Source organism: Lissotriton vulgaris, chromosome 1_2 (genome assembly GCF_964263255.1).
Source record: "Lissotriton vulgaris chromosome 1_2, aLisVul1.2, whole genome shotgun sequence".
Taxonomy (NCBI): Eukaryota; Metazoa; Chordata; class Amphibia; order Caudata; family Salamandridae; genus Lissotriton; species Lissotriton vulgaris.
This window is the reverse complement of record NC_141686.1, coordinates 299,796,711-299,820,011: the sequence shown is the minus strand read 5'-3', so window position 1 is coordinate 299,820,011 and position 23,301 is coordinate 299,796,711. Positions and strand designations below refer to the sequence as shown.

Genomic DNA, 23,301 nt, shown 5'->3' with positions numbered 1-23,301 from the left:
AACCTTCTCTACTTTTAATTCCAGATTATTAGTAAATAGTCTGTCCAGAGTATGGTTGGCAAGGTGGGTTGTTCTGTTATTAACTGATCTAAATTAAAACTCTTAAAAATATCAACTAAGTTATTAGTGTCTGAAGTATTCTGCAGCTCCAAGTGGAAATTGAAGACACCCACTAATGTGAAACTGGGGTCGTATATGCGGTATTCCAAAAAATCCTGTATTTTATGGATAGAATTAGCTGTTGGACCTGGAGGGCGGTAAATCAGTAGGCCCTGAAAGGTAAATCTATTGTTCAGTGTTAAAGCAAAACCAAGCGCCTCACATTCCAGATGAAATATTGGCTGAAAATTGGCCTCTATTGCGCTACAAAACACAATCGCAACCCGCACTCTTTTTTGCCAATTCTATACAGGCGCTCTCTATTGTATCCCGTTGGAATGACATCATTCATATCTGAGTAAGAAGAATTATCAGGCCAGGTTTCTGTGAAAAAGGCTATGTCTGGATTATGATGCTTCAGGAAATCCGCAAACTCATATTTGTTTTTTTATAAGAGCTCTTGTGTTAAGAAGCCTTCACAAGACCTCCCTCCTTAAACCTGGCCTATTGGGGCTTCTTCGGGTCTCCTATCATCCTGTTGCTCTATATGAGTCTCCTTAAAGTCATTGTTACAATTTAGACATTTGTAACATAACATTTTAGCTCAGAGGATGGAGTATGAGGGTGGCAGGAAGATAACTCACCAGCTCTCTGAATTGACAGAAGTTCTTCACTCATATATTTAATTAATTGAGCAGGGTTCCTGGTGCTGTCTGGGGGCAGACAGGTTCAGATGGGCTTGCTTTTGGCACAGCTTCGGCGCCCTAGCGGTGCACATTCTGCGTGCATCCGTTTCACGCCTGAGTTTCCATGCAGATTTATCCTTGATTGCACGGAAATCCCCCCAGCAACACAGAGAAAAAAACTAGACCACTAACCGCTGAGTATGGCCGTCATCTAACGTAGAGAGGAGAGGCACCTCTACGCACTCCCTCCGCACAAACAGGACAAAGTACCCACGGTGGACCAGAGAGTTCGATGCCCTTGGTAAGATCTAGTAATTTGAAGCAAAAAGACTAAAACAATAAACTGCTAAAAACAATTAAAAATGAACCTCAATTGATGAATACAAAAATTGATAGTGCAAAAACAGCAATGTTTAAAAACTGGGTAAATGTAGCACACAAGCAGCGCCTTGCTAAATCTTGCGTCCACTTACTTATCACAGTACTTTTCTCTTACACACTTCCTGTCTAAAACAACAACCACAACAAGCATTCCTACTAATAGAGGGCATGGAGAACTCATCTACCCCCTTTTTATTATTTATGATCCCACAAGAGTCTCGCAAGATCATAAAAATTTGTTAAAAACAATATACATTTATTTTCTTCATAGTCGTCATCCCTTTGACTCCTCCTCTCTAAACTTAGGGAGACAGCATGCTTTTCTGCTGCTCCCTTATATAGCTTGTTTATACCATTTCCACAACACCTCCAAGGCAGCCATTTCATTTCTAGCATTCCAACAGCCAGCCAATCAGAGTACAGGATAAGCGAGAGTCTCTTGCTCCCGTGAGATTGTGAAAGCTCAGAGGGATAATGGGCCTCTCACCCAATCACAGGCCTCTATTTTTGATTTCACTCTCCCACAGGACGCCTGCGGCACTCTCGGGGGCTCAACTGCCAAAACATACAGTTATTTTTTACTCTTAATATCTCAAAAACTACTGAACAGATTTACACCAAATTACACAAAGCACAACCCGCTGACCCAACATTCAATCAATCAATCCACATTGTTTTAATCACAATGGGAGTAAACAATGAATGTACAAGAATTGATACATCAAGTACGTAGTTGCAGGTAGTGCCCCAAAAGAAAGGGAAGTGGGGTGAGGATTGTGATTGTGTGAGGATGTAGTGCAGGGAAGCAAGAATGATTTGAAGGTGACAGACAATCAACCAATAGAAATCCGTAAATTGATAAAGTTACACATCATGTACAAAACAAAAGACTTATTAGTCATTTTTCAAGTGAGACATACTTCACATTGTTCAATTTATGAAACATTAGGGCGTGAAGTTGACATAACAAACAAGTGGTTGTCGACGTTTCGACCCTTAACAATTACGCAGGATTTAGTTATATCCTTGCAGTAGGGTCTTCATCAGGACAGCAGGGCGGGGCAGAAGACCTAGTTGATATATGAATAAATTAAATTAGAAGTGTGACAATATCCCTAGTTTGATCATGACATAACATTGCACACACCCCTTACTGGGATAGGTATAGGGTCGACAAAGAGAGCTTCAGTCATACTTATGGAAATTAAATACGATACTTATATGAATTATATAGTGTCAGATTAATCTCAATGAGATGAATTACTTACTACAATGCATTGATAGTTGGGAGGTAAAAAGGGGGGGAGAGCTGATGGATAGAAACGGTCACACGAAGGTGCACAGGGCCAGGAAGAGCAGATCAACAATGTAAGTATCGGTAAAGGATATTGACATGTGTCGTAGTTGGAACATCCACTAAACCATAGGCTTAAATATCTAATTAAGCGGTAATTTGACATAGGTCTCGGGGGTGAACATAAGGAATCAGGTGAGTTACTGGGAGGAAAGACTCGCCGTTCTTTCATGCGTGAAATAATCACCACTTGGAGTACTGGGGTCAGAGAGACCGGCGATTGAGTAGAATCTGCCGAGATCAATTAAAACACGGAAAGGGCGATTACCAAGGGACAGGAAAACTGAGTTCAACAGCAGATTACTTGTGACCAAAACAGACTACATTGCAATAATGACTGGAACCAAGAAAAAGTTAGAATCAACTCCTGTTACAGAAGAGGATTGGGAAATTTACCTCCGAGAGCTTTATAGTCCAAACAGGTTGATTATTAATGGCGAAGCTGAAGTACAAGGTCCAGGAAAGAGTGACGAAAAAATTAATAAAACATCGGCCGTGTCTGTCTCTAAGATCATAAGATGGGCAAAAAGTACTGGCGCATCGGGACCCGATCAGATACCCATCAAGGTATACCAAACTGACCACAAAGAATGGGGACGGCTACTTTCGCCACTATTTAATTATATAATCGATAGCGGCAAAATGCCAACCTCCTGGAAGGGGAGTATAACCATCCCGATCTACAAAAAAGGAAAAAGAAGCATCCCGGGAAACTATAGGCAAATTGCCCTCATGGATGCTGTCGGCAAGATCTTCGCTGCAGAAATATTGGACCGGTTAAAAACTTGGGCATTTTCCCTGGGTTTAATCCCTATGTTTCAGTCTGGATTTCGTCCAAACCATGCAGTGACTGACAATGTAGCTATTCTTCAAACAATTCTGGACAAATATGTATCAGGGAAAAAGCAAACCATCTATGCAGCGTTCATAGACTACTCGACGGCCTTCGATCGAGTAGACAGACCGACCCTGTGGTCAAAACTGAGAAAAATGGGCATACCAGAACAGCTATTGCTCCTAATAGTGAATCTTCACAGCGACACTTGGTGCCGTATTCAAATGGGGAGTGATAAAGGTTTGTCAAGGGTAATTTTCACATCAAATGGTTTAAAACAAGGGTGCCTCTTGGCTCCAATGTTATTTTCTTTGTACTTAAGTGATTTACCAAGTAAATTACAACAATGTTTAAGTACGTCGCCAAAGATAGCCAACGAGTATATTCATTCCCTGCTGTATGCGGACGACATTGTCCTGTTTGATCTAACACCATTTGGACTTCAAAATCTTCTAGACACTTTACATCAGTACTCCAAGAAAAATTTCCTAATCCCAAATATTAGTAAGACCAAAGTGGTTGCTTTCTCTAACCAAAAGAAAAGGGTGAGATATGAATGGAAGTTGGGAGGGGAGAAAGTAGAGCAAGTAAAGGAATATACTTACTTGGGCAGAATTTTTTCGCAAAATATGAGTAACAAGAGTCAAATTGAACATTTAAAAAGGAAAAGTGACCTACATGCTGGGGCATTGTCCCGCCTATATTCTGCTACTGGACATAGGCACTTTTCGGCACTGATTCAAGTTTATCGAGCAAAGATTCCGCCAGTTGTCTCATATGCTTCGGAATACATTCCTATTCATCAATGGACATACATGAACTTAATTGAAGGTAAAATACTAAAAAACTTACTGAAGTTCTCTACATCTACTCCAGTACAGGTGTTGAGACTGGAATGCAACATCACGAGTGCCTACGCTACGGCTGTAGCTAGTATCATAAGGTGGGCTTATAATCTTCTCCACTCTAAGGAAGGCACTCTCCGAAGTTTACTAAAAATCGAGACATTTAACATCGGTTCCACCAATCTCACTTTTTTAAAAAATATGCGAGAGGCTCTTCAGCTTGCTAAAATTAATGCAGAAATATTGTCTACATGGTCTCCGGCACAACTCAAACTATTTTTAAAAAAATTCACCCCTAAACTGAGCTATGACACTGACCATTCACATTGTGATAGTTTATCCTTGTATAAAACCTATGCAGACTCCCATGAATATAAGCAATACCTACCATATCTAGACTATACTCTCATACACGGTGCAAGACGCGCAATTATGATGCTGCGCCTAGGAATCCTTCCTGTACTAACTTTTACCTCTACCTGGAGATTAGAAAAGAAAAGTTTTATGTTCCTTTTGTCAGGGGGGCAGTCAGAATTTGGAACATCTTCTTTTTATATGTCCTAATACAGTAATTGTGAAAGCAAGGTTATTATGTCTTATTCCCATTTATCGATCATGTAGGATCGTAAACTCAAAGGACTTTTTATTAATTTGTAAAAATCCCCCAAACGAATATGTTTGCTATAAAATTTTTAAGTTTTTGAAAATTTCACTAAAAATGTATTAAATGTGAATGTATATTGTATATATTTTATTTTGTGGTCCTCAATCGAGTACCGAAACAAATAAAACATTTTTGACTTTTGACTTTTGACTACATTGCACAAGGGGCGGGGAACTCACCGATTGATAGCGTACGACAGCGCATACAGCTTAAGGTGGAACCATCATGGGGAAGTAGTCATTGGCAATCTGGCGACCCGACGATAGAGTAGAATCTGTCGGGATTAACAACCAAGGCCGTTGTCAGGGGTCACAGTAATGTAATAAAAGCATGGCACAGTAATAAGAGCAGCAGGTAGGGAACTCACCAGTGGATTGTGTACAAAAACGCGGGGACCGGACGGAAATCTCAGCGTCACGGTTTTGAAGGGAGATGGAATCTCACGATATCTGAGGGGTGAGATAGAATAAAAGCCTGTATAAAAACAAGCATTAGAAATGCAATAGGTCTCGCAGCATTAGAGTTAGTGCTTTTAGAATTGTTAATGGGTTTTTTTGTAAATCTTTAGCATGAGGTTGAGGGTGAGTGAGGGTGAGTGTGAGGGTGAGGGTGGGTGTGAGGGTGAGTGAGGGTGGGTGAGTGTGAGTGAGGGTGAGTGAGGGTGAGTGAGGGTGAGTGAGGGTGAGTGAGGGTGGGTGAGTGTGAGTGTGGGTGAGTGTGGGTGAGGGTGAGGGGTTGAGGGTGAGGGGTTGAGGGTGAGGGAGGGTGAGGGGTTGAGGGTGAGTGAGGGTGAGGGGTTGAGGGTGAGTGAGGGTGAGGGGTTGAGGGTGAGTGAGGGTGAGGGGTTGAGGGTGAGTGGGGGTGGGGTGAGTGAGGGTGAGGGTGAGTGAGGGTGAGTGTGGGTGAGTGTGGGTGAGTGTGGGTGAGTGTGGGTGAGGGTGAGGGGTTGAGGGTGAGGGGTTTAGGGTGAGGGTGAGTGAAGGTGGGTGAGGGGTTGAGGGTGATTGAGGGTGAGGGGTTGAGGGTGAGTGAGGGTGAGGGGTTGAGGGTGAGTGAAGGTGAGGGGTTGAGGGTGAGTGAGGGTGAGGGGTTGAGGGTGAGTGAGGGTGAGGGGTTGAGGGTGAGTGAGGATGAGTGAGAGTGAGGGTGAGTGAGGGGTTGAGGGTGAGGGGTTGAGGGTGAGTGAGGGGTTGAGGGTGAGGGGTTGAGTGTGAGTGAGGGTGAGGGGTTGAGGGTGAGTGAGGGTGAGGTGTTGAGGGTGAGTGAGGGTGAGGGTAGGTGAGGGGTTGAGGGTGAGTGAGGGTGAGGGTGAGTGAGGGGTTGAGGGTGAGTGAGGGGTTGAGGGTGAGTGTGGGTGAGGGTGAGTGTGGGTGAGGGAGGGTGAGGGGTTGAGGGTGAGTGAGGGTGAGTGAGGGTGAGGGGGTGAGGGGTTGAGGGTGAGGTGTTGAGGGTGACATGGGCGTCCCAAAAGTGGGGACCCCGGTCAATTGCAGCCTCTTATGTGCCGTTGGAGGACGATGAAGGCATCCCACGGGACAGGTTGTTCAACGTCCTCAGCCCAAGAGGGTCAGCAGCTGTTTGCGCTCACACGTGGGAAATGGGGCCTCCTCTGCCACAAAACACTTAGAAGATCAAACAAGCAGCTCAGCTAGTATTCTAGCACTGATCAGTACCTCATGTCAACACTTTGACTGCGGGTGACATGCCTGGCCGCCATCTTGAATTGTCGTGTATTCCGATGAGCTGCAATACAAGTACGCCTACTTCTCGGGTCTACATCATAAAAGCATAACGTTCGTACTATCGGCAGGGCTCGGCACTACGTAATACATATGAGGCGAAACCTACTATAACATAATGTATTTACTGTTATACCTAACAATTATTAACTAAGATCTTAAGAGTAATTTCAATGATTTAGTAACGTTTGTAGTACTTTACGCTAATGTGCTCAAGAAGTACCCCATTCTAAAATGGCCGCTAGATTTGCAGTTTTCGGTCATCAAACCCACGATAACCAACATCAAATTGGTTTCTATCTCAGTTAAGGCTCATTGAAGTACAACCTTTGTATTCCTAGTTAATATATGTTTATGCAATCAAGAGCATTTCGAAGCGGCCGTCACAGGTTATCAACTTCAACTTTAGCCTCTCCTCAACCGCGCCTTCCCTCTATCTGCAATCCATTCAGATCGAGTAAGACACAATCCATGTGGCTCGGGGAGTACTATAAAACTGAAAGCGTTTGTGATTGGCTGTGGTAGAGCGAGCGCTCACTGTCCGGCTATCCGATTTGCTGTCATTGTGCGTAATTAAATATGCTTTGCTACTGTGTTTGTGACTGGCTCAATATTCCATGAGCAGCTGTGCCATTAATACAAAACTTTTGAGGAAGGACTGATGAGTAATGGAGCCTGCCGTTAATAATCGCGCTCCTAATTTTGAAGGGATGTCCTCCCCTATAGGGGGTGGCCCGTGTGCCCTGTGCATGACAGTCCCTTCGCGCTATACCTGCCCCCGATGTAACGTGTCTTACTGTGGCTTGAGCTGTTACCGTGGCGTGCGGCATCGTACTTGTTCCGAGGCTTTCTACCGGATGAGGTGCTTCGGGGACTACAGGAGGCAGCTAGGAGCGAAGGGCGAAAAGGGGATATAGAAGGTATATTAACAAGGTGGAGATGAGGGTGAGCGAGGAGGGGACGGGGGGCGGGGGGGGGGGAGGACTTTCACATCGAAGGGCGGTGGGGCCAGGGAGACGAGAAAGGAGCAGCGAATGGAAACTAGCGGCAGGCAGGCAGGGGAGGAGAGGAGGAGGGGGGAGGAGAGTAGGGGAGGCACGGCTCATGACCATAGCCGTGTTCGGGTAGTCAAGTAATGGCCGTCAGCCAGGCAGGATTAGATGAGGGCCGGGGGTGACATTCCTGTGCGGTTTGGGGTTTAATCGCGTCATTGTTGTCTCCATCGCGGCCATCAGAAGCACAGATATTTCTGCTCGCCATTGGAGCCGGCTCCGACATGGAGATCAAAGCAAGGTGGGGGGAGGAAGCAGAGGGGGCGCCCGAATGCAGCATTGTAACACGGCGGGCAGGGGAGGGGGCGGGGAGGGGGCGGAGAGGGGAGAGGTGCGACACGGCAGGAAGACGGAAGGAAGAGAGGGGAGGGGGTGGAGAAATGTAAGTGCAGGGGAGAGTGGGTGTGGACGAATTTATTTGGCATGTCTGCAGAGCACATTACCTCCTGCACCTCGTGTATATGGAGAGTGCAATCTGTTGTCACTAAATGTGCTATTTGATGGTAAAAATGAAGTGTGCTGGGGAAACAAAAAAGAAGCCGGAGGGAAGAGAGGGGAGGGGGGAGGAGAGCGAAAGGATCGGAGACACGGCGGGTAAAATAAACAAAAAAAAAGCCGTAGGGGAGGGGGGAGGAGAAATGCGACACGGCGGGAAGGGGAGGGGGCGGAACGGGGGCGACACGATGGGTGATTGCCAGTGGTCCACAAAACCAGCCTCTCTTGAGTGGTAAAGATCTACGATGATCTTAAAGTACGGTATACACTGTGGTGTTTTGTGAGTTGATGCCAGATGAACTAGTCACAAGTGCTCCCATTCATTTTCTGCTCGTGTGCATTGTTGCAGTGAAGTCGCACAAGCTTATGCACGGAGGGCACTAAATAGCACGAGGGGCTGCATGAAAGATACATGTTTGCCTCAGTTATTTAAAACGCACAAACACCGAGTGCAACAGAAGGACAAAGAGGGAAAAAAACAGCTCAGTGCTGTGCCAGGCACGAAAGGCCCAATCATCTCCCCCCAGATAAATCTCACAGCTAACGCTAGTTAGTAAAGTCCTGCCGTGAGGGCTATTAAATGGTTCAGCATATTGGGTACTGTCCCAGGGCATCCTCTAACGTGAAATGTGCACAACTGCCTTCTTACTGGGATAATAAACATGGCCGACGCTTCTCACGTGCGCTTGGTGCCCTCAGCAACGTTACCCAAGGGCTCCTGCAACCAGCCGCATGCCAGAGACTGTTCGGTCGCGTTCATTAATTGGTGCGGGCGCAGTAGTATATTGCATGGCGGGATTACTGGCCGCTTTGTTTCCTGAGAGGTTGCGGCGGCTTTGTGTTGGAGGCCGCTCCATCGACGGGAGAAGGTATTTACCATGATTAGCAGTGTCTGAAGATTACAGGTTGGGCCCGTCGGTATCATGCTTTCGGGGCGAGCTTCAGTATGCCGTAAATGCAGGATCCAGCCAAAGTGTACGTCTTGGCAGAGAGCTTAAGAACAGTTGTTTGCCATGGAGCCTGAGTCAGACCTCGGGAGGAGGAGAGGAGACCTAGCTAATAAAATACAGGCTTTCAAATCAGAGTGCAGGCATGATCTGCCAAAGACAGTGCAGGCATCTGTTGTCACTAAATCGGCGGGTAAAATAAACAAAAACAAAAAAAAAAGCCGGAGGGAAGAGAGGGGAGGGGGGAGGAGAAATGCGACACGGCGGGAAGGGGAGGGGGCGGAACGGGGGCGGAGAGGGGAGAGAGAGAGAGTAGGCAAGGGTAAACAAACACGGACGTGCACGCGCCCGTGACTTTTAAGGTCAATGCGCATGCGCATAAGCTTAATGCGCATGCGCATTGACCTTAAAAGTCACGGGCACTGCAAGGAATCGCCACGATTCCTTGCAGTTGGATAAAGAGTGGATGAGCCCCTATAGTCTCGCTTGCTCGATGCGCATGCGCATCGACAGGCGAGACCTAACAAGTACGGGCGCCCTCAGGGATAGTGGTATAGGTGGCTGATTCATCTGTATTCAAGGGACCGGGGAGAGACAGAGAGCGAACTTACCCAAAGCGGCATGAATCTCGCTGTGGATGACGCTCGGGTTCGCAGTGGCGAGCCACGCTTCCGGATTGGTTAAGTAACCATGGAAATGGACACCACGTGGTGCGGGGCACCCGTGTAGAGAGAGTAAAAAGACTTGTTCTGTTGCCAAGTGACGGTAAACTTTGGCATTCCGATTTGTAGGAGGGCCAGAACAAACAACAAATCTAATAATGGATTCTGCGATATGGTCCTAGTGCAATAAACCGGAGAGTCAGATGGTAAAAAATGCTCAGATAGTGGATGTATTACCGGCAGTTGGACTAATCATTGCACAGATTTCAAGAGAGGGGGTGTTCAAAACATACAAAGCATGAACATTCAAAAACCACAATGCATATCAATTCCATTAGACTCAGAGGGATGGCGTACCTCTCACATGAGGGTAAAGGCCACCGAAAGATGATCTTGATTAACATATTACAAAACACATGTCGAGTCTCTGCAACGGGTCAAGTAGAACAAGATAGTACCAATAAAGAAATGTACCTATTCGTACTAGATTGCACACTAGACACATTCAATAAATGATGTAAATATGCAATTGTGGCGTACCTCTCACACGAGGGTAAAAGCCACACAATTAATCCGGTATGCGATTAATTACGTGAAACACGATAGTAATTTTGAAAGGATGTAACTAGTCAAAAAAGATGGCATAATAGAGACAATCAAATAAATGGTATAAATTTGCACAGGTGGCGTACCTCTCACACGAGGGTAAAGGCCACACAATTACTCCAATATGTGATTGGATTGCAAAACACAGGAGAACCCAATGTATCTGCAAAAAACGATTAAACAGCATTACTGAGGGAAAGGCATACCTCTAAATCAGGGTAAAGTAGCTAGTTGGGAGAAAGAGCGATCGTGCTCATTGAGACCTGTCTCTATAGAGTCAAAAAAGAACATCCATTTAAGCTCTCGTGTGTTCAAGATGGTCGCGATATTCCCACCACGAGGGCCAAGTGTAGCTTTTTCAATTATTACCCATTTTAGGCTTTCAGGTGGATGTGCTGCCAAGGTAAACTGTTCCACCATCGGTGCACCTTGCACTTGACATCTAATTCTGCTCATATGTTGAAGAATCCTTGCCTTCGCTTTTTGTTGTGTTTGGCCTATGTATATCTTCTGGCAAGGGCACACAATTGCATAAATGATGTCAGAGGAATTACAATTAGTGTGTGTCTTGAGACGGATCTTGTGTTGACGATATTCAAACTCTTTCGTTTGAATAGTACTGTCACAGGCTTCGCAATTGCCGCATCTGGAGTGGCCCACCACCGGGGTCAGGTTCCATAGATTCGTTATAGTGGGCTCTTCAGGATTTGCTAGGAAGGACCGGACCACATGGTCTTTGACACTTCTAGCTTTTTTGAAAGCGTGTAGTGCTGTCTCAGCTTGCTCAATATCATCCGATACAAGTTCCCAATGATGATTAATTTGCGTCTGATTTTGTTACTCTTGGTATTAAACGTTGTAACGCATACGATCCTGCTGTCTGGCGATTCCTTAACAGGCTTGGGTGAAAGAAGTTCGTCACGAGGGTAAAACCAAGCCCTTTTCATAGCTCTCTTGACCAATCTCTTGGGATAGCCTCCCTGCAATAGACGGTTTGTTAATTCTTCGGATTCTACAAAGAAATGATCTTTGTTTGAACAGTTTCTACGAATACGTAGAAACTGCCCGAAGGGTAGGTTGTCACGAAGGGCCCTAGGGTGGTGACTGTCATAGTGTAGTAATGAGTTTCTGTCTGCTGGTTTGCGGTACAATGTCGTGAGTAAACATCCAGAGTTCTCATAGATAGTGAGGTCCAAAAAGTTTATTGTATGGTTATCAGACTGAATGGTGAATTTAAGAAATTCAGATTGCAGGTTGAGCCACGTGAAAAAGGACGATAATTCCTCGAGGTTGCCGTTCCAGATCAGCAAAATATCGTCAATATATCGCATCCAGAGACCTATATAATTCATATAAGTATCGTATTTAATTTCCATAAGTATGACTGAAGCTCTCTTTGTCGACCCTATACCTATCCCAGTAAGGGGTGTGTGCAATGTTATGTCATGATCAAACTAGGGATATTGTCACACTTCTAATTTAATGTATTCATATATCAACTAGGTCTTCTGCCCCGCCCTGCTGTCCTGATGAAGACCCTACTGCAAGGATATAACTAAATCCTGCGTAATTGTTAAGGGTCGAAACGTCGACAACCACTTGTTTTTTATGTCAACTTCACGCCCTAATGTTTCATAAATTGAACAATGTGAAGTATGTCTCACTTGAAAAATGACTAATACGTCTTTTGTTTTGTACATGATGTGTAACTTTATCAATTTACGGATTTCTATTGGTTGATTGTCTGTCACCTTCAAATCATTCTTGCTTCCCTGCACTATGTCCTCACACAATCACAATCCTCACCCCCACTTCCCTTTCTTTTGGGGCACTACCTGCAACTACGTACTTGATGTATCAATTCTTGTACATTCATTGTTTACTCCCATTGTGATTAAAACAATGTGGATTGATTGATTGTCTGTGTGATTCAATATTTTCACTGTTCTAAAGTCCTGTCCTTCCTTACTGGGACCCCTTCCTCTTAATACTTAGTCCACCCAGGTCCCAGTGACCATACTTGGGTATAAACCCCCCAATTGATAGACCCAACATTCAGCTTCCTGCCGTATTTGGTGTAATTCCATTCAGAGGTTTTTGCTAAAACCTGTTTTAAAGAAGTCAATGAAAAATTCATGGAGGTTGTGCATTTTGGGACCCCCTTTTGTCCAAGTCCCCTCTTGACGGATCGCCCCGAAACTTTCCATGAAGGAGCTATGTGGATGCTCTTTTTGTTTTGGAAAGTTTTGTGAAGATTTGTCAAATTGGGCCAAATTTATTAGCCCCCCAAAGAAGGCTCCGTCTATGTAAATGCAGACCTAACAATAACCACCTACTGGGGACTGCCAGTAAGTAGTACATATAAAACTATATTGGTTTCACATGCGTGGTAAAGAATGTGTGGTAAAGGCATTCATTGTAATGCCATACAACCCTTCAGGATCCACGCCCATAAATGTTCAAGACGGCATAAGTGCCATCAAAGGCCAGCAGGATAAGCTGAGGCACATTATTACATTAATACATACACCAGGAGGAGTCTTAAAAGTCATGAAGAAGCTTAGTCTCAAACTGAGAAAGAGATCCTGGCTGTCTTGTGAACAATTCCATTTATTATTTTAAGCTGCTAGATATTCAGGGCTGTTACTCACCTTCAAGGACCTGGCCTCCACTTTTCAGAAATCTCTCAAGAAAAATGCTGTCATGTATTGGGTGAGGGAGTCTGAGACTCTTTAACAGAATTCTACATTTTCAATAGCCCTGCCAAAGTCCATAGAAATGTACATAAGCAGCCACATTAACCAGCATTACTGGGACCAAGCACTGAAGCACTCAGCCCTCTGGTGGTGGAAGATGGTAATTCCATCTATGACCTTCTCTCACCTCTAATGGATACATAAGTGTGGCACCTATGTCTTATTCTGCCATCTACTGGTTATAAGGGAGAAATGCAGTTCTCTCCTTGTCTGCCATCTTTCTTCTGCCCTGCCCTCTGTTGGGAAGAAATTAGAACGGTACCTATGTCCTGCTCTGTCATTTCAAAACCAGAAAGTGAAATCCTAGATACATGGGTAACTTCAGGGGCTGCAGATGTGAACTGCTTCACCCCACTGTCTTTCCTTCCTCTTATCTTTGATGACAGCCCTTTTTCTTCTCTCAACAGCACTTGAGATAGGACCCGTAGGTCTGCAGATCCTCACAACCGATGCCTACAAGCTCATGTGGAACCTGGTGAAGTGCTGCTTGGACTTCACTGACAAGTTCAACCAAGGTAAGGAGGTAAAGGTCGCTTGTGGCCCACCATTCACCAGACCCTCTGGGTTCTGGAAATTCAGGGCTATAAAACTGATGCGCAGTCTGCCACCTGGCTGCCTGCATAGTCAATCCTTGGCCACGCTGGTGGAGAGGAGGGTATTATTTCAGGGTGGAAGATGAGGGCAGTCATTGTGTCCATTCACTTATTGGCCTCTCAGAAGTAAAATATGCATTTTGTGCCAGATGTATCATGGGATTGCTTTGCCATTGCTTCACGCATGATGTCACAAGGGCAGCAAAGCAATCCTTAAGTTAGGTTTACCGAGCAACTCATGGCACCTTGCATGGCACTGTGGGTGTTTAGACAAAATATCAAGTTGCAAATATCGATTTGCAACAATATCGAGTTCATTCAAAATATCGTGACATGGAAATATCAATTTATCAACAGGAGGACAAAGTTCCTAGATCAGGGTGCAAAAGTCACCCATAGATCAAGGTGCAAACAGTCACCAAAAGGGGTGCAAAAGTCATCCATGTATCGGGGTGCTAACAGTCACCCATATTTTAGAACAAAGAAAAATTAAGAAAGAAGGTAGACAGTCTACCTTCTTTCTTAATTTTTCTTTGTTCTAAAATATGGGTGACTGTTAGCACCCCGATACATGGGTGACTTTTGCACCCCTTTTGGTGACTTTTTGCACCTTGATATATGGGTGACTTTTGCACCCTTGTTGGTGACTGTTTGCACCTTGATCTATGGGTGACTTTTGCACCCTGATCTAGGAACTTTGTCCTCCTGTTGATAAATAGATTTATATTAGGAGCATGGACACTGGACCTTTATAGCTCCTTGGTCCCCCCTCTTTGTTTAACATGGAAATATCAATGTCAAGATTATTGATTTGAAGTTAAGTGATATTGATTTTTAAAATATCGAAGTCAGTATTTTAGAAATTTATTTTAATTGTATGTGATGTAATGTTTTATTTAAGTGCTGTTCATGTTATTTAATACATGTGATACATTTTTAGTAGTTATTACATTTATTTTGATTACAGAAAATCTTTGGGTCCGCCGCAGGTCGTGGGTTTCTAGTGGACTACGGTGGGAAGTAATTTAATTACAATGAATTAATGATTATATTTTATTGAACAATATTTATTTATGTTTATGTTTGGGGAATCTATTAAGCGCTAATTTATCAAAAGGTCTCTGGGCGCTGTTGGAGATGGGTGAGCCGTCCAGAGGAACTCTAACAGTAGGCTAGGGTGAACAGCAAAGTTTTCATTTTTTTCCTAAAGCTGATATACTCCGATGTTAGTCTGATATCTATCGGCAGAGAATTCCAAAGTATTGGGCCAAGTACAGAAAAGCGAGAGCCGCCCGTTCTCTTGCGCTTAATTCTGGGAATAGTCAGCAAATTCATTGATGCTGATCTGAGATTCCATTTGGGCAAGTACTGTGAGATCTTTGCGGATATGTATTTGGGGCCCGTTGTGTAAAGTGCGTTGAAAATCATACACCCTGTCTTAAACATGGACCTCTGAGTTACAGGGAGCCAGTGAAGCTGCTTCATAAGTGGCTTGGTATGACAACATCTTGGTTGCTGAAAGACTAGCCGAGGTAATTGATTTTGAATCAGCTGCGACCTATGGGTTTGGTTGGCAGGGAGCCCCAAATGGGTAGCGTTGGCGTAGTCCATCCTGGGTATGATCAAGGCCAGCATGATTCCCATGCTTGCCTCCCTAGTAAAAAAATTCCTGATTTTCTTGAAGATCCTCAAATGGTAGATGCAAGATGAAGTAACCATGTTGATCTGTTCATGCATGGATAGATTGGCATTGATTTTGATCCCCAGAATTTTGACCGAGGTTTTAGGGATAGGTGGAGTACCCAATGCAGTTGGCCAATGTGCTGACATCCACTGATCGAGTCTGTTATTGGAAATAACTATCTCTGTTTTATCAAAGTTTAAATTTTAGGTAGTTGTGACTCATCCATTCTTTAATGAAGAGCATGGTATGTTGGAAGAAATCCTTGGATTCGTCCGTCTCGTCCGTCCGTTGTCAAGAAGGCATTTTTTATTTCACCACTCCGAGCACACATCACCAAAACCCGCTCCGCTGTAACTCAGGGATCGAAGCACAGCTGGGTGGCATTTGGCAGCCTAGCTGGGAACCCAAAGATGAAGCATACCACTAACTAGGTTGGTGGGTGAGGGTTCTTCTTACAAACCTACTAAATTTATTTTATTCCATTGCATGGCACTGAGTCATCCTGGTAGGAGGATTCATTAGTGGGTCCGTCCAGGCTGTTCTAAAGTATTGCAAATCAGGGGGAAAGGAAGTTTCCCAATGTCCTTCCTCGCTCTCTCTTTGATACTTCCTTATTTTAGGGGGGGGGGGGTCAGGTTGTGGTGTTATGGGGGTAAAGGGTGGTAAGTCATTTAAAAAAAAATGAATAATTAGTTGATAATTAATATTAATTAATTAGTTATGTTGACTGTGTAATTTTTTTGAGGTGCGGGTTGTAGGATTATAGGGGTAATCAGTGGGAAGTAACTTATTTTCAATTGATTATTTATTTGCTAATTGACAATAATTAATTAACTAATAATTAATTATGTTAATTGTGTGATCACTTTTAGGTGTTTAGGAGTAAAGACGGGAAGTAATTTATTTTTAATTAATTATCAGTTGATAATTAATAATAAATAATTAATTGATAAATATGTATTTCAATTGTGTAATTACCATCTTTCAGATGTGTGTTGTAGGTTTTTAGCGATAAAAGGTGGGGAGTAAATTAATTTTAATTAATTTATAATTTGTTGTGAAATACTATTTGATTTTTAATGAAAAATGTATTTTGCTTGTGTTAATAAGTTTTGTGAAAGTTACATTTTAGGTGCAGATTGTGGGTATTATAGGGGTAAAGGGTGGGAAGTTAATTAAGTTTAATGATTTATAATTCGCTTTATAATTAATATAATGCGTTCAATTGATAATGCTTTATTACTTACCGGTAATCTTCATTACTCCAGGTCCAATTGTCCTTGACCTATTCATTACAAATTGGAGGTAACCATCTTCCGACAGAAAAAAAGACAAGAAGAATGCTGGGACCTTAATACTGCCCCTCCCACCGGGAGTTTATAAGTAGTACATTCCCAGCATCCCGTCTGTACAACCAAACCCAAACAGGAAGGGAGGGGTGTATGAATGCGACGAGGACAACGAGACCCGGAGTAATGAAGATTACCGGTAAGTAATAGAGCATTACCGCCAGGTCCCTTATGTCCTCGTCCCATTCATTACAAATTGGAGAATACCAAAGCAGAAAAACGGCTTTCCGAACCCACAAGCGCACCCAGGAAACCACAACAAAAGCAGCAACCCAAGGGAGCACCAAGAAGGAGGGAAGGGGGGACAGCAGGAAGCAACCAGGCCCGCAACCCAGAACAGGACAGCAGGGACCAAACAAGGACTGGTGACAACCAAGAAAAAAACAGAAGGCCAGGGCTCCAACAAGGAGGCCGCCAACCAGAGAAACCAGAGACAGGACAACCAGGACCAAGACCCAAAGGACATAGCCAAGGAACCCACTGGACGGACAAGGCCACCCACCCCAGAACCACCAGGAAGGCACACAGGACCCGGCAGCCACACAGACACAGAGCAAACCGCGACTGCTCTGAAGAAGGCCGTAGAAAAGAGCCAAGACCAGCCAACAGAGTGCAGGCACAAGCACCCAGACCAACAAAGAAGGAAGGCAGCACATGTCAGAAAATGGCCCACCCCACCAAACCAAACCACCCGGCCCCTAGAGAGCCAGAGACAAAAGCCAATCAAACCTCACAGAGGAGGCCCAGGAACCAGGAAAGAAAAGCCAGCACCCCATGGGCCATCAAAAGGCAACCACCATGCACCCAGCACAGAGGAAGGAGCCACAGCATGAACCCAGGGGCCGAATAGGAGCGAGTCCCCAAACAATATGAAAAGGACAGGGAAGGAGATAGAGACCCAAAACCCAAGGAGGCCAAAAGCCCCAAAGGGAAGGAGGCCCCAAACCAAACCAGGAAGGCTACTAAACCCAGAACAGCAGGGGCAGAGGAGGCCAACCCAAAAACCACAGTCCAGAGACACCCCCAGAAAGAACCAGCCGAAAGCCGATCAAACAACGGAGAGGCCAACAAAGACCGGAAACCAACAATCTGGAACCAAACCAGCCCAGCAATGGCGGGGACAAGGCCACGGGCCACAACATCAAAAACCCACAACCCCAAAAGGGAGGGAAAAACAAGGCAGGGCGGAAGCCCAGGGCAACCGGAAACCCCCGGCAGCCCCCAAACCAGGAAACAACCAGGCAAGGATCCACCAGAGGGCAGAAAAAAACAGGTGCCAACAGGGCAGAGGACTGTACAGGCACCCAACACCCAGGCCAACCACACAGCAAGAGCAGGAGCAGAGGAAACAAATGCCCCAGGGCGCACAGAACCCAGACCAGAAACCCACCAGGCCCGACCCCAGCCAACGCTGGAGAGGAGCAAAGAAAACAGCACAAACCAGGGCAACAAATGCAAAAGGAACCGGGAAGCCAGGATCGGAGCCAAGCAACCTTCCAATGCAACCAACCCTCAGAAGGAGCCTACGCAGTGCCCAGGCCTAAGCAAAGGGCAGGGAGGCCAACAGAAACCCCCAGGACACCACCACCAGACCACACAGAAGGCTGAAAGGAAAAAAACGGAGGAAACCCCCAAAGCGGAAACCAGAGAAGCAGAGAAGGCAGAGGGCCAAGAAGCAGCAAAACCCCAGACAACCCACAGCAAAGAGGAACTCCACAGAACCACACCCAAACCAGAGAAGGGGGGTCACCCAAACAGACACACACCGGGAACAAAGCCCAGGGAAGCAAGGGAAGACAGGAGCAAGCCTCGGACACCTGAACCAGGAAGAACCAGGAACGCCCAGCAAAACAGAATCCACAGCCGGCCAAAATGCGACAGCACAGCCAGCAAGCCAAGGAGGCACAGCCCGAAGCCACCCCGAACCAACAGGAAGCCAGCAGACCTGGAGCAACAGGAGGCAGCCCAGGACACGCTAACCCAGAAGCACCGAAGACTGGGACCCCAAACAGCCCGAATAGGGGAACCGCAACCCAGGAGAAAGTCAACGAAGAAGGAGCACCAGGGCAAAGGGGAAAACCCGAAGCTCAACAGCACCCAACGGAAACACCAGGACCAGGCAGAAAAAGGAACACCCAAACACAGGCGAACAAAGCCCGGGAAGAGCACTGGCGACAGGAGCAGGCCCAGAAATACCCACCACGACACGCCATAAAACAGCACAGAGCCCCGCCAGGACACACAAAGAAAGCCCAGGCAAGGATGCAGAGCCGAAAAAGGTGACCAGTAGCTTTCCAAAACCCGCAGGAGGGGAAAGCCCTAGCAGATACCCAGCCAGGCATCCACAATGGGAAAAGCCAAACAAGACCAAGACCCCTCAAGGAGCAAATGCACCCAGAGCTCAGACGGACCCCTAACCGGGAGAACCGCAGAACAGAAGAGGGGAAACAGGCGCCACGCTAAGGACAAGGCAGCAGCGAAAGACAACCAGGGCCAAACAGAGCGGCATGAACCCCAGGGACCAAAAGGCAAACCGCCACCGGAAACACACCCCTCGGGGACACAAAGGAAAGGAAGAGCATGCACCCAACCACACCAGCCCGAGAAGCCCATACCAGGCACCCCCAGCTGGCCCCAACCAGGAATAAACCAGGCCCGACCAAGCAAAACCGCAGAGACCAGATGAGAGCAGTAATGTCGGCAGAACCCAGAGGGGCGGCCAGGAAACACCGAGGCAAGCCGAAGGCAAGCACAGTGAGCGCCTGGGCAGGTGCAACCAAAGACAGAAGCACCCAGCAAGGATGAGGCAAGCATCTGGAAACAGGAACAACCAGCCAGACCCCCGAAGCAACCCAAGCACACAGAATGCACCAGGACAAACCTCCAAAGCCCCAGGCCGGAGCAAAGGAGAACAGAACAGCCGCAAATGAGGCAGCATGAGCAACCCTGGAACACAGAGAGGCCAACCCACAGAACGGTATGGAAGCCGGAAAAACAAATTGCAAACCGGACCCGTAGGCAGAGGGGGCAGAGCGCCCCAGAGAGCACCAGGCACGACACCAGGATGCCCCAAGAGGAACCAGGCACAGCCCAAAGGACGGGAGTCTCTAAGCCAGGAACCAGGAGCCCCCGTGCACCAACCCCGACCAACCACACAGAAGCCAGGAAGCGGAGTTGAACACCCAGCACACCGAAGCGTAGCAGAAGCTACTACCTAACAGGCTGCCCACAGTGGAGGAAACACTTCCCAAGAATAGGCGGGCAGACAGACGGACCCAGCACACCTTAGGCTAGGCCACAACAACTTCACCCGCGACACCCCGAGAAGGAGGGACGCACAGGGGTAACAAAGAAAAGCGGGGAAGACCCTGGCAGGCCAACAGGAACCCAGGGGAGCCAACAGTACCCCCCACGTAGCCGCACAAGGAGCAGAAACACCATCCCACCACCAGCAGGGAGCCGCGGAGGAACCCGGAGCAGGGAGGACCAGAAGCACACCCCAACCAGCAGCCATCAAGCAAGCGAGAGGCGACCCCGACCCACAGAGCAAGCAGCAGGGGGCAGAACGCAAGCAAGCAGGCACAAGGCCCCGGGACAATACCGGCACCCCCATGAGCCACAGCCCCCAAAGGGAGCAGCGCACTGCTCTCGTAGCACCCCAAAAGGAAGCACCCACAAGGCCTGAGAGCCAAATGGGACACCTACGTGCCACGAGGCGGTGACACCAACCCCCCCTTGCAGGAAACATGGGGGACTGGGTAGTGGAGCAGGACCCCAACAGCAGAGAAAGCGGGACACCCCACCTCACCACGGAGTGCCGCAACCAGGGGAACCTGACGACGCTGCAAAACAGCGACGGAAAGCACCAGAGCCAGCACACTAAAGGGGCAAAACCCCACAGCAGGCGGAAATAGTGCACGACTGCCTGCACCAACAGGGGCCCGGTGGGCGGGTCACAGGAACCCCAAGGAACACTCCCAGAGTGCACGCACGGGGAGAGCACCAACTGCAAGCCAACACTCCGAGGCACCCGAGACACGAACCGGTCAACCCAGCACCAAAGGCAGACACTGTAGCCCTCCGTAGCACAACCGGGGAGTAACGTAATGAAAGCAAATCCCCGTGCTGAAACCAGCAGTGGGAAGCACCTGGAAAGAGGCAGCAACGGCCACCACAGGCCGGGAAAGGAAGCTGCTAACCGGAAGCAGGTGCCACCAGACAACAAGTCTCACCGCCAGCATACAGCCATAAAAGCCCTGCAGCCTAACACACCAGCAGCACAGAAGACCAGCAGAGCAGCGCACAGGGGGCGGGCAACAGTAGTTAAACAGGCAGGGAAGTAAGAAAACTGGCAAGCGGCACCACTTACCCGGAGTGGGGGCCACCCCCAGGAACAAGGCCCCCACTGCAACCGCCATCACACCAGGAGAGCGGCAGGAGCCCATCCAGGTCGGCACATCTCACTTGGCGAAGCTCGGGATCCTGTGACCCGGAAGAAAACGGGAACTCCACCCCAAGCCGCAAAGGCCCAGGAGGTCAGGCAACTCCACCCCAAGCCGCAAAGGCCCAGGAGGTCAGGCAGAGCAAGCAGGACACCGGTTCCAACAGAGACCGACTGCCAGCAAGCCCGGCAGTCCAGGATACAGTCCAGGGAACCCCGCGCTCGCGCATCCAGGCAGTCGGGTGGGGGGATAAGAGAAGCACCGCTACTCCAGCCCAGCAGGAGCAGCACCAGCACAGTCAAGTCCATTCTGTCGACAGACAGAAAAAAAGAACAGGCGGGATGATGGGTATGTACTGCTTATGTACTCCCGGTGGGAGGGACAGTATTAGGGTCCCAGCATTCCTCTTGTCTTTTTTTCTGTCGGGAGATGGTTAGCTCCAATTTATAATGAATGGGACGAGGACATAAGGGACCTTGGGGTAATTAGTCATGTTAATTGTACAAATATTTTTTTCTTGGAGATTTTAAGTGTGGATTTTGAAGCAGTAGGGGATGGGAAGTAAATTAATTTTTCAGCAATTGGTGAATATTTTTTGAATTAATATTAATTATTAATATAATAATTAATTATGCTAGTTGTGTAGATTATTTTATGTTAAATGCTATTAGTGTGTTGTGTGCTTTGTGGGGTTTTTTGTGTGGGACTTACATTAATAATAATTAATTAATAATGAAATTTGAATAATGAAAATTAGTTTGCTGAATATATCAATAGTGTAAATATTTTGTAGGTCCTGTTGTGATTTTTTGGGTATTATATGGTGAAAAGTATTCAAATTAAATAAATGTTAAATAATTTATATATAAAAATATTTATTTGTATGAAAATTATGTTTGTAATATGATTAGAATAATATTTGTAGGTATTTGTGATATGTATTGAAGATAGTTATATGTTATTATTTGTAAAATCTTTTAATATTAAATATATTTTTATTTTATATTTCAATGTATATATTTATTTTTTAATTGACTTTGGGCCGATTAGGATGGTGGGTGGACTTACGTCCGCCCACCACCCTATCGGGAATCGGGACCGCCTGACAGTCTGTCGGGGCCCGTCATAGGCATTAAAATGCGACTGTATCACACGAAACAAGCCACAGGTCCGGTTTAGGAGGAGGTTAGTGTGTCATGCGGGGGGAATTCCCTTTTTAGGATGGTTCCCCTCACACACCAGAGGTGTCTAGCTTCATCATGGGGTTGCTTCCTCACACGAAAGACCTAGTCTTCGTGTGGGCTAGAACCCCCTCTCTACGAGGGAGGAGCTTAGGGATGTTTTATTTGGTCAGGCAGGGTATACTAAACCCTTATTTGAGCCGGTGTGTGTGGAGCAAGAAAGTGCAGTGCTGTGATGTGAGACTTAAACCTGGCTACAGGGTTAGCTATATTGTGACTTTATTCAGCTACCCGGTGTCAGGATTAAAAACAATGAGGAGCTGATGACTCACGTGCCGACACCAGAGCCACAGGAGGTGTGGGTCCTATTCGGTCCAGCACGTCCAGGATGCGACTGCCACCACAGCAGTTGCAATGCCTATCTATTGCATTGAGGCAGCTGCCGCTGGCTGCAGTGCCCACTGCAATGCAAAAAGGTGACACTGCACATATCCCTGCACTATGTGGCAGGCACCAATGCGTGCCTGTCAGATGGTGCAGGGATATGTAGGGGAGCACAATAGGTGCCCCCCAGTGCCCACATCCGAAGGCCAGAGGTGAAGGGGGCCTGCTACAGACCCTCTAAGTCCCTTTCCGTTTGCCTTTCATGGCTAGTTAACCGCCATGAAGAGGCAGGTGAAAAGGGACATCGTAATCCCTGGAGTGGTGCCTATTAGGCACCGCCCCCATTATATGGACTACAAGCCTCACCACCGTACAGGCGGCCTCAAGGAGCCCATCGGATGCGTGGAGTTTGGCCTTTCCGACCACCACCCAACTGCACCGCTATTGAAATATGGTGGGCAGATTTCATTTGTCCGGTGGCAGTGAGACTGCCAGTGATGGTGGTCCCACTGTCTTACTAATCGGGCCCTTTGTTTTAAAAATAATT

General features: G+C 46.7%; 1 protein-coding gene across 1 annotated transcript in view; it reads left to right on the top strand.

The window, feature by feature from the left end:
• The window catches only part of LOC147736550 (N-acyl-aromatic-L-amino acid amidohydrolase (carboxylate-forming)-like), a 141,045-nt gene that overhangs the window by 104,215 nt on the left and 13,529 nt on the right, over positions 1-23,301 (top strand). The window contains exon 4 of the mRNA XM_086953768.1: positions 13,529-13,636. Within this exon, the coding sequence (XP_086809894.1) occupies positions 13,529-13,636 (108 nt within the window). The remainder of the gene's footprint in view (positions 1-13,528; positions 13,637-23,301) is intronic.